This window comes from Hyperolius riggenbachi, chromosome 4 (genome assembly GCF_040937935.1).
Source record: "Hyperolius riggenbachi isolate aHypRig1 chromosome 4, aHypRig1.pri, whole genome shotgun sequence".
In the NCBI taxonomy this organism is placed as follows: domain Eukaryota; kingdom Metazoa; phylum Chordata; class Amphibia; order Anura; family Hyperoliidae; genus Hyperolius; species Hyperolius riggenbachi.
The window spans coordinates 402,620,690-402,633,000 of record NC_090649.1 but is presented as its reverse complement, the minus strand read 5'-3'; the positions used below and the strand labels follow the sequence as shown (position 1 = coordinate 402,633,000).

Genomic DNA, 12,311 nt, shown 5'->3' with positions numbered 1-12,311 from the left:
TGTGTCCTGTAGAGTGAACCTAAGGCGGTCCAAATAAAATTCCATCTCTTCCTCTCACCCCCATTGCATGGACAATCTGAACATATTTGATGAGCTTGCCATCCACCACTGCACAGGCACGGCTGTACTCCCCTAGGCAGAATACGGCCGCACTTGAGCATGAAGAGGAGCACAGCAGCAATGAAACAGAGGGCCGTGGGCAGCAGCAGTGTCTCAAGGAGGACGTGGGAAGCCTCTGGAGGATACAGCTACATGTCTAACTTTTGTTTTTTTTTACCACCTCAGGTATTGCTTTAATTACATTTGCAGTTGTGTATACAAATTTTGTAAATCACAGTGTCCTAAAAATAGCTTTGCAGTGCCCTCTATCCTGCAGGTGTCACCTACCTGATTTGCCTGTGCCTAAAAACGGGCCAGGTATTTACCCTAAGGCTGGGTTTACACTTAGATGCATTGAGTTGTGTTGAGCTGCATCAAGTTGCAACGTTCCATCCCATTGAAAACAGCATGCTGCAACGCAATGAAACTTAACGCAATGCAAGTGTGAATCCAGCCCAAAGCTATATTCAATTTGATACTTCATTGTCTTCTGGAATACATGTAATCCCTCTTGCTATACAGTCTTTTCAGTTCTAAAAAGTTGATTTGTAAAAGGAAATTGTTGTCTAAAACACCAAGAATTCCATTTGAAGCTATTTTACAATATGCTGGGAATATGATATGATAAAGTTAAAATTAGGATATTATAAATAGCTACTGTTGCTATTTACCTAAAGCATGATCAGGGAGTGCAGCCAATTTCAATGGATTTGTTGACTTCAAAAAGGCAGAAATAGCATGAGAAAGTTCAGCAGATGTTGGTAATAGGATAAGCTTCTACATGTGTGTAAAACTTTAGCCTCTGTGTTGCACAGAGCAAGAACCGCACAGTAAATAGGAAGACTGACATAACATTTAGGTATTTAAAGAGAATCTTATGCATTCAAAAATGTGAGGCTTAAAGGGAACCTTAAAGTGGATCCGAGATAAACTTTTACACATTGCATAATTGTGTTCCTTTCATATAGTTTATAGGGCATTCATCAAGCCAAATACGTTTTTGTTTTAATACTCAAATTCTATATAAACTAAACAAGCCTCGCCCACAGCTTTTCACAGTGCCTTGACATTTTCAGACAGTAGCAAGGGCTTGTGGGAGCTCAGTCTGGGCAGGAGGATGGGGAGGTGTTACTAGCCAGAGATTTCAGAGGCAGAGGGGAAGAGGGAGGAGGAGTGGGGACTGAATTTACACACAAGCAAGCTGGTAGCAACTCCAGCCCTTGGCCTGTGACAATGTGACAAACAGAACATGGCTGCCCTCATTGTATCACAGGAATAAATAATCATAAACTTTTGAAACTTTTGCAGATAGATATGCTGTGTAAACTATCTAAACTTTAGATAAGATATATAGGCAAGTTACTTGTTATAGTTAGTTTTTCATCTCGGATCCGCTTTAAGTTAAAAAAAAAAAGATTTTAACTTACCTAGGGATTTTTCCAGCCCTCTGCACTGCTACTGTGCCCACGACGTCCTCCTGATCCCCTCTGGCCAGCAGCGGTGACCTCTGCAAAGCTGGAAATCACTGCTGTGCATGCATAGAACGCTTCCGGCGTGCGAAAGGTGGCTACAGGCCAGCTTTGCGCAGGTTGCCACTGCTGGCCGGAGGGATTAGGAGGACGTCGTGGACACAGTACAAGTCCAGGGAGCTGTAAGAAGCCCTAGGTACAGTAAGTTAAAATCTTTTCTTATCTCACTTAAGGTTTCCTTTAAAGAGAATCTGTACTCTAAAATTCTTACAATAAAAAGCATACCATTCTATTCATTATGTTCTCCTGGGCCCCTCTGTGCTGTTTCTGCCACTCCCTGCTGCAATCCTGGCTTGTAATTGCCATTTTTATGCAGTGTTTACAAACAAAAGACATAGCAAGTGTGTTAGTCATACAGAGTGTGCAGGGGGCCTGGGAAGGAAGGGTGTGTATAGCTTCTATCCAATCACAAGCAGCACAGCACATTCCAGCCTGACTGCCTCAGCCCGACAGAGCCAACAGAGGAGAGAAGATTAGATCATATAACAGAGATAGAGATAATACAGCCACTGTGCAACTAGAAAAGGCTGCAGTTAGACAGAGCACATTAGAACAGGTATAGGAACTTATAGGATAGAAGAAATAAGGATGAACATTTTGTTACAGAGTCTCTTTAACCGGTTCAGCGCCGCAGTGCCGAAAATCTCATGCATCCGAGCAACGTTCACCTCCCATTCATTCGCCTATAACTTTATTGCTACTTATCACAATGAATTGATCTATATCTTGTTTTTTCCGCCACTAATTAGGCTTTCTTTGGGTAGTACATTTTGCTAAGAATTATTTTTTTCTAAATCCATTTTAACAGGAAGATTAAGAAAGAAATGAAATAAATTCATTATTTCTCAGTTTTTGGCCATTATAGTTTGAAATTAATATACGCTACCGTAATTAAAACTCATGTATTTTATTTGCCCATCTGTCCCGGTTATTACACCATTTAAACGATGTCCCTATCACAATTTATGGTGCCGATATTTCATTTAGAAAAAAAGGTGCATTTTTTCAATTTGCGTCCATCACTATTTATAAGCTTATAATTTTAAATAATATAATAACATACTTTCTTGACATGCATATTTAAAAAGTTCAGACCCTTGGGTAACTATTTATGATGTTTTTTTTTTTTTATTGTATTTTTTTTTTTTTTTTAAATGAAAAGTGTATGTGGGTAATTTTTGGTGTGGGAGGGAAATTGCTAATTTTAAATGTAAGATAATGTAATCCTTTAATTAAATCTGTGTGTGAGTGTAGTTTACTATTTGGCCGCAAGAGGGCCACCGTGAGAAAAGTCCTGGATGCGAACGATGTCGCATCCAGGAACTTAAATGCAGGGGAGTTGTTTCCTGGGGGGCAGAAATACCACTCTCTCTGGATAGAAAGCGTCGGTATTCTCTGCGGGGAAGTTAGATCGGTGAATGGGAATTATATTCCTATTCACTGATCGGGGGGCTAGCGGCGGGGGGCTAGCGGCGCGCGGGCGCGGGCGCACCCCCGATCGCGCGCACCACGCAGGGAAAGTAGCAGTGCCTTTCTGGACGAGAAAGCTCGTCCAGAAAGGCCGAACTGGATAAGCCTCATATTTTTGAATACATATGATAGTAAATTTGCATTTGCACAAAGTTTTGTGCACTGCACATTTGTACTTTTTGCCCTAAAACTCTAACAGTTTTATTCCACAGACAGGTGTACAAACCTTTCCCCTCATCTCAAGATCGCCCAGCTAGCTCATGCCACCTCTTCCCTTTGCTGCTGAGTGATTTCCCATTTGTGGTTAGCACTGCAACTAAAAGGCTAGGTCCACACTATGCCGAATGCACAACGGTGCATTTACAGCATATTCTCAGCCAGGGCCGGATTTCTGGGAAGGCTACAAAGGCCATGGCCTAGGGCGATAAAATCAGATAAGATCAGAAGGGCAGCAGGACTTGGAGAGAGAAGAGGTCATATGTAAATCATCTCTTCTGGTCCGCAGCGCAGCGCACTGCTCTGCATTGATGTTTGAATTGCAGAGTTCCTATACTCCTTGCATATCTGATGATTATCCCGTCCTCTGTATGATGGACAAACATGCTGCTGTGTGAGAAGTGCTAGTTTACAGTAAAGCAGACAAAACTGCATTCAGTTTTAATGCATACATTCAGAGGAATTTCAAGAAGTTTTGAAACAGAATGACACGCTGTACAATACTCTACTGCTACAGAGGAATATCAGCTCTGCTAGTTACTTCTCCCTCTCTCCTAAGCTGTCAAAATGACTCCTGTTAATTACTTTCTTATCTAACCCTAAATTTATGACTTTTTTTTCTTGTTAGCCAGGGATGTTTATGGCAGCAGTGATCTCCGCTTCAGTTGAGGGCCTGTTTCCACTACACGCAGATTCTGGATGCAGAAAAACTGACTCCAATGAATGCCTATGGGCCTGTTTCCACTGAATGCAATTTTTCTGATGCAAATTTCCCATAGGCATTCATTGGAGTCAGTTTTCTGCATCCAGGATCCGCGTGTAGTGGAAACAGGCTCTAACTCTTTCCTGACTCATTTTCAGATCTGTCTTTCTGTTTTAAGCACTGAATTGTCACTGTTTAATGGACACCTATCTCTATGCCATTGTATGTAGTTTAGGATCCTTCTAATTACCTGTAGCTGTAGAGTATTGTACCAGGTTAACCATCAGTGAAGGCAGAAAGTTTTTAATCAGGATCATATAATTTATTGGCTAACTTAAAAGAAAAAGCTTTCTGTTACTTCTTCCTGTATACTGACAAGATGTTGTTATTTGTTACTTACCTGTTCCCTGTTTTGGATGGGCTTCTTTTCATTGCGCTACCCTGTCCCTGTTTGTGGCTCTGACTGCAGCCAGTCCCACAGAGGACAAAGAAGCAGCACATGCTCTGTCCACTAACGCTCCTTGTAATTTTGCGTTCCTATGCAGATGTACACAGCAGCTCAGGCTGGGAGTATTATGGGTATGCGTACTTGACAAGTACTACTCATACGCGAGGATCATTTCTGAAGTATACATGCCCAGAACTGTATTGGCTGCTGTGCACATTTGGGCAGAAGCGTAGAATTACAGGGAGCTGGAGTGGACAGAGAATGTGCAGCTTGTTTGTTGAATAGAGTGCAGAGCAGCACAATGGAAAGGAGCCCATTCAAGCCAGTGATTACTAGTAAGGTTTTCGGACAGAATAGAGTTGGGGAAGAAGGAGGGGGGGGGGGGAGGCGGTTGGTGACACCTGGCCTTGGGCACTGGAAAGTACAAATCCGGCCCTGTTCTCAACATATACACTGTGCCTTGTCACATATTCAAATTACTTACCGTTGTGCATCCAGTCTGCTGCTGTCACAGCCAGTTGCATCCTCCTCCACTACTGCCACTTGGCTTCAATGCATGAGACAAGTGTCATTATACAGTTCGGAGCCCAGGCAGAAGCATAAGTATTGCACTGGATCGCAGAAGACCAATGGAAATCCTCCTTAAGCACCACTAAGAATTCTTATTGGTCCATCAACAATAAGAATCCTCCCTGAGGAGGGAAGCTACCCATTGGTCTGTTGCAATCCATTAGAAGCCTGATGCTTCTGCTGGGGCGCTGATCTGTATATTGGCATTTGTTCCCTGCAGTGGAGCCGAGGGGTGGTGGCAGCAGCAGCAGGGGAAGACCTGAGATGACCTAATGCTGGGAATATACGGTTCGTTATTAAGCTGATAAATTGGTTCGATAGATAATTTCGTAATGTCCGATCTCACTTTCGATTCTTTGGCAGCTCGCTTTCTGATAGAAGTGAATAGAAAAAGATAAGAAAAAAGAGCGGAAGATAAGAATCGAGAGCTGAATCGAGCGGCAAAAACGATCGAGAGCAGAAACACAGGGCAGAAACAAACCGTGTATTCCCAGCATTAGACAAGTAGAGCAGGAAAGCATAGGGAAAACAGCCTAATGAGAATGGACACTGTCCATTCCCATAAGCTTTCCGTGATTCTGCTTGCAACTGTCTAGAAAAATTGTACATTGTGCATTAGGATTTCCAGAATGAATCAAACGGTTCCATTCAAAGCGGCAAAAATAAATGCATAGATAGATCCAATACCTAACATAGGAGCCATTTTCATGTCCGTTCCTGTGTTCTATGAAGCTGACAAAATTAGTCCTTTTTCCCAGCAAGTGTGGACCAACCTCAACTGAAAGGGTATTTTCTTCCCGTCCTTTCTCAGTGTGTAAGAAGACATCTAACCCTTTCCACACCCTATCCAGTGTCTTCATAAATGTGTTTTTAAATAAAAAAAAACAGCAGTGATTTATAATTGTACGAAGGGCAAGGTGATGAAAGGTGCACATTGTTTTGTTTATTTTTACTATCAGTTTTTTTCTTTCAAGTACACACTGCATTGTGGGAAGGGTGGAATGCTTTGTTACACACAGAGCTGGTGGATGGGGAAGGAGGCATCAGCAGGAAAGTCATAAAACTGCTGAGCTCCATTGCTGGCCACAAATAGCTGATGGCCCTCAGCAGTGGAAAGAGATTGGTGGGATTAGATTATCTGCTCTGTGCTAGGCAAGTAACTCCCACTCTCGTGGCATTAAGGAAGTACAGAGACCAAGTCAGCCAGGTACTTTCAATGTACAGTACAGAACTACAGACATGTAAGGCACCCAACCGTAGAGTAGCCTTCTGCTGACTCAGCATAAGCCACTCAATTGTATGTCTGTGAATCGTGATGCACTGAGTCAGAAAACAGCCCTTGTGAAGATGTTAACAATGCATTCTACAGCTACTGATTATAGCCCCAGATTAAGTCAAAGGTCAAACTAGTGACATGGTTATATAAGAGTGAACAGAGGCGCCAGCAGGATAAAAGGTACTAAAAAGTTTAAAATTCCTCAGGAGGTGGTGGTGGACTCGCCTCCTTGAAGTAGACAAGATACTGTCAGCTTTTTAACAACAACAGGTTTATTTATATACTCCAGACAACCATGCAACGCGTTTCGCAGGTATATTCCTGCTTCCTCAGACAATAACAAGTAGGAGTACACGCAGTACAGTCTCAAGGTCACGATAAGCGCCTCTGTACTTCAGCCTCTGTACAGAGGCGCTTATCGTGACCTTGAGACTGTACTGCGTGGTATATTCCTGCTTCCTCAGGCAATAACAAATAGGAGTACATGCAGTACAGTCTCAAAGTCACGATAAGCGCTTATCGTGACCTTGAGACTGTACTGCGTGTACTCCTACTTGTTATTGCCTGAGGAAGCAGGAATATACCAGCGAAATGCGTTGCATGGTTGTCTGGAGTATATAAATAAACCTGTTGTTGTTAAAAAGCTGACAGTATCTTGTCTACTTCAAGGAGGCGAGTCCACCACCACCTCCTGAGGAATTTTAAACTTTTTAGTACCTTTTATCCTGCTGGCGCCTCTGTTCACTCTTATATTACCAATATCCACCCCTGGTAGAGGGGTCGATCCCCATATCTTTTTTCCTGATCTACAGAGAGCGACTTTTAATCCTGAGTGAGGACAGGTCTAATCTCCTCACCTGCCTGTACAGTGGTTACCTAGGAGGTAACCCACTTTTCTGAGTATATACACTACATACTTTTCAATTCCAACCTATTGTTTTGCTTGTTACACTATATTGGGTTCTCGGTGTCCCCACTTTTGTTTATAGTGGCATGGTTATTTAATACACTCAATGGGCACCTACGTATCTGTAATTAGGTCTTATAACGTTTAAGGTACGTACACACGTCTGATTTTTCCAGGCGACTTGACATTCAAACTAGTCGTTTGAACGACAGTTGGACGTGTGTACTTTCGATCGTTAGACTGATAGCAGCTGTTTTGACTGATCCGCTTGGACTGTCGTTCAGATGACAGTTAGGTCCGTACATTTGTACAAACTACTTTATGTATTAAATAACTGATCAAAACGACTTGTTGTTTGAATGTCTATTAGTTGAACACTAATAGACATTCAAACAACAAGTTGTTTGATCAGACATTTAATCTAGTCCATTGTTCTATCCAGTCCATTGTCCATTATCAAGTTAGTTAAACTGTAAATGACATGTAAATTAGCATATTAGCCATTTTGTTTGTCAATGTGTACATGAAGTCTGAACGACTTGTTGTTTGCACTACAAGTTGTTGAAACGACAAGTCGGATGACAAGTTGTTCGAAAAAGTTGGAAGTGTGTACGCACCTTTAGGCCATGGTGTCATGAAAATAGACTGGAAGATAAAAGTCATTTGTTTAACAGGCTGAAGAAGTCCATTCGTTTTGTGTAACAGTAAAGGCCCATACACACGTCGGATTTTTCCGAATGACGGGTCGTTTGAACGTCCCGTCGTTCAGTCGTCCGCACGCCAAATTGGGCGTGCGTACAGTCCGTCGTTCGGGTGATAAGACTGCTCTTGAGCAATTTGCCTGGCGGATCGCTCAAAATCAGTCTTATCACCCGAACGACGGACTGTACACATGCCCGATTTGGCGTGCGGACGACTGAACGACGGGACGTTCAAACGACCCGTCATTCGGAAAAATCCAACGTGTGTATGGGCCTTAAGGCTGTGTTCTCACTTGACTTCCGGATCACGTGCGGCCAGTGGGAACAGACACTATAATGTCAGCTCCGATGGTCCGCAGTGATCGGGCTGGAGCCCAGGGTGCTCCCCCCTTAGGCTATATAGGGGAACGCATCCGCCTGGCCCGGAATTATCGTGGAATGCACAGAAGTGTGGTCTGCTTACTGCCATGGATCCCGCAGATTTGTTGCAGCATGACAAGTGTGAACGGCTCCTTTTTATAACATAGGAGCTTTTCACTGTCCGCTTAGCAATGAGCGGAGAATGGACAAAAGAAATCCATTCTCTGCTGTAGTGGTAACACAGCCTAATGCAATTAAGATTACACCTTCTTTGTGAGATTTGTGATTATTCTAAGCAAGTGGAATTACCCAGTTATGAACAATTATTTGCTATCAGAAGAAGACGCAGGTCACAAAGGACAGGCTTCACAGTGAGTGTAATATTGTGAAGTGAGCATTATCCATTCACAACAGAACAAGCAGCTAAACAGGTTGCAGAACAGCTGCCAAAGTCCCAGTCTGGACACATAGTCAGCAGTGGTGGTGATGGTTTCTTCTGAACAGATAGAGTTCTGTGCCTCCATCTGCTGAATCACAGTACAGTGACCTCTGAGAACTGTACTTAAAGGGGAACTTCAGCCTAAACAAACATACTGTCATCAAGTTCCATTAGTTATGTTAATTAGAATAGATAGGTAATATAATCTCTTACCCACCCTGTTTTAAAAGAACAGGCAAATGTTTGTGATTCATGGGGGCTGCCATCTTTGTCATGGGGGCAGCCATCTTTTTGGTTGAAAGGAGGTGACAAGGAGCAGGAGACACAGTTCCAACTATCCTGTGTCCTGATTACCCCTCCCATCTGCACACACTAGGTTTCAAATGTCAAATTCAAAATGTAAAAAAAAAAAATTTGCACTAAAACAGCAGAACGAGAACAACAAAATCAGAAATCCCATCATGCTTTGCACAGCATCAGGGGAAAAAAGCCCGAGCAGTTTTCTTCTGTGCAGCTAAAATGAGGCTTCTTTAAGAGAAACAAAATTCTGATGCTGTGAAACTGTTAAAGAAACACAAAGCCTTTTCAGTGCTGCTGAGACGATTTTTAGTCCGGAGGTTCACTTTAAGTTCAACAAGCAACAATTCCACTAGTCACAGCAAAGGGAGGTGATTGGCTGGTGAAGATGATGGGTACTGAAAAGATACGGTACACTCTACCTACACTATATACCTACATGTGCTTGAAAATACATGGCTGCCCAAATAAAAATTCCATAATCTCACCAAGGTATGCCCTTTCCAGTAGCAGCAAGCCCAATGCGGTGCAACCTTAGAGCCAAGTACCCCTAATACACCAGAACTCCCACTAACTTATATGTACCCTCACCAAACATCTTAGAAAAACATGTACCATTTATACGCCAGAACTCTACCGCATAATTAAAGTGTACCCGAGGTGACATGTGACATGATGAGATAAACATGTGTATGTACAGTGTGAAACATATTAATAACCAGGCTGTTTATCTTTTTTATTTTTCTGCCTGAAAGAGTTAATTTTCGGGCATGCAAGGGACTGCTTAACACTTGTTCCTTATTGGGAATATAGACCACACTGATAAGCAAATTACAGTTATAAAAGCTTTCCTGGCAGAATATAACTTCTGAGGGCAGGAGAGAGATAGAAAAAGGTCAACAGTTTGTGTATTTTAACTCTGGGACACTTAAGAGGCTGCCACTGATCAGAGACAATAAAACATTCAATCTACTTTGTAAATGTTTAAAGATAAATAAAAACCATGGGATAACTAAATAAATTGTATATGAGGAGTAGGAGGAAAAATACAATTGTTTAACTCAATAGTTTATTTTCACCTCGGGTTTACTTACCCTCGCCAAACACCTTAGAGAGCCATGTACCAATAATACACCAGAACTCTACTGCATAAGTAACTCAGCGATTTTCTAATAACTTATACTTACCCTCGCCCAACACCTTTCCAAGAGTCAGTAAGCTCCTCTCAACCATCACATCTTCCAGTTTCTGCTGTAGATCTTGGCTGATCCCCAATGTACTTACTGCAAAATATAGAAGACATACATTACACATTTTGTAAACATTGTACAGTATTTTCCATGCATATAAAATCACATATACTGTAAATCACATATAAAATCACATTGCCAGTAGGTGGCAGTATTTCAATCATTATATCTTCATGCCAATAACAACCAACAAACAGCATGACTACTTTACTAGATATTTTCATGATTACTGCTATGAAAAAGTAAACCTGAATTCAGACTATATAAAAGATGACACACTGATTGGAAAACAGTTTCTAATGCAGTATGTGTTTTCACACTGAATGGAAATCTCTTAGAATGAATGTACTCACATTGCATAGAAAAGGCCACTATTTTTTGAGTGATTTGTCAGAACACGACCAATGATTTCATAGCTTTGTACTGCACTGTGCTGTACAAAACTAGCGTCTGCGGCATTGCAACTTATTAGATCATTCGCCATCTGTTTTACCATCAAATATCAGCTGAGTAAGTCTAGCACAGGTAAACAATATCAAGAAGATACTAACAGCTTTCCTAGTAGGTAGGAGCATTGTTTACAATTCCTCATGAAGGGAAGTACGGTGGCGTAGTGGTTAGCTCTCTCGCCATGCAGCGCTGGGCCCCGATTCGAAACCCAACCGGGGCACTATCTGCAGGGCGTTTGTATGTTATCCTTGTGTCTGCGTGGGTTTCCTCCGGGCACTCCTGTTTCCTCACACATTCCAAAAACATACAGATAAGTTAATTGGCTTCCCCCTAAAATTGGCCCTAGACTATGATACATGCACTACATGATACATACATAGACATATGACCATGGTAGGGAATAGATTGGAAGCCCCTCTGAGGGACAGTTTAGCGACAAAAACAATATATACTCTGTACAGCGCTGCTGAAGATGTCAGCACTATATAAATACTAAATGTCAGCACTATACTAAATAATTACAATAAGTTATTATTACACTATGATTGAGACTAATATCAAGATACTCCACAAAGCCCACCTTACCCCAGTTTGTTTAGCTAAAATGTATTTTCAGGTCTCAGGCCTGTGTTTCAGAGAATGTGGTGCAAGATGCACTCTACCTCAAATGTGGTGGACCTGCCCTTTGGTCTTATACCATCAGTCCCAGGTATGAGATTTGATTGCAATGGTCCTCCAGATTGCCTTTCTCAAAGACCGTGCAGTTCTTCTCCTGGGCATCAAGCTCAGTAACATGAAGCATCCTGCTCACAGTATGGTCTAGCACTCTGCAAAATCATATTTAGCATCTCGCTGGAAGAGTTCCCACCCTGATGTTAACCATGTGATCTCAAGGGTACATAGACTTATGCTGGGAATGCACGGGTCCGGATCGACCCCCGCCGCGTCCCCGCTTGTCCACGCGTGCATGCGGATCGATTACCGCTCGTCCCCGCCAGCGCTTCCTTATCAGCTGCTCGATTCCCTGCCATTGTCCGCCGGCGGGGATCGAGCGGGCGGGGGTCGAGCAGCATGATCGGACCAGCTGAATATTATCAGCTGGCCGGATCAGCTGCTCGATACACGGTACAGAAACGTACCGTGTATCCCCAGCATTATGCTAGGAATACACCATACAATTTTCTGTTAGATTCTTCTGTTAGATTTTTCTGTTAGATTTTCTGTTAGAATGCATAATTAGATTATTTTCTGTAGAGAATGGTCATTATCTCTGGTGCATTGTCTTCTGTTTATCTCCTGCTGAGTAGAACAAGGCCTAATTGCTCGGCAGATAAATGGTAAGATAGATAAATTTCCAACATGTTGAACTTTATCTATCTGGCAGGTAAATCTAGAAAATTGTATGGTGTATTCCCAGCATTATTCATGAAGGGATGATTTTAATTGGGAGGACTGTATGCTCCAATTCAATAACACTTATCTGATATTGCATTATCTGCATTATCTGATATTTTACTAGAATTACTTCTTTATTTCTATTCTGGTACATTTACTATCCTACATGTTCTTTAATGTTTGTTGCTTGACACTGTACCT

General features: G+C 42.1%; 1 protein-coding gene across 2 annotated transcripts in view; it reads right to left on the bottom strand.

Annotated features, from left to right (window-relative positions):
• The window catches only part of MERTK (MER proto-oncogene, tyrosine kinase), a 172,216-nt gene that overhangs the window by 40,604 nt on the left and 119,301 nt on the right, over nt 1-12,311 (bottom strand). For both annotated transcript variants that reach the window (XM_068232287.1, XM_068232288.1), the window contains exon 14: nt 10,203-10,298. In XM_068232287.1, the coding sequence (XP_068088388.1) occupies nt 10,203-10,298 (96 nt within the window). The remainder of the gene's footprint in view (nt 1-10,202; nt 10,299-12,311) is intronic.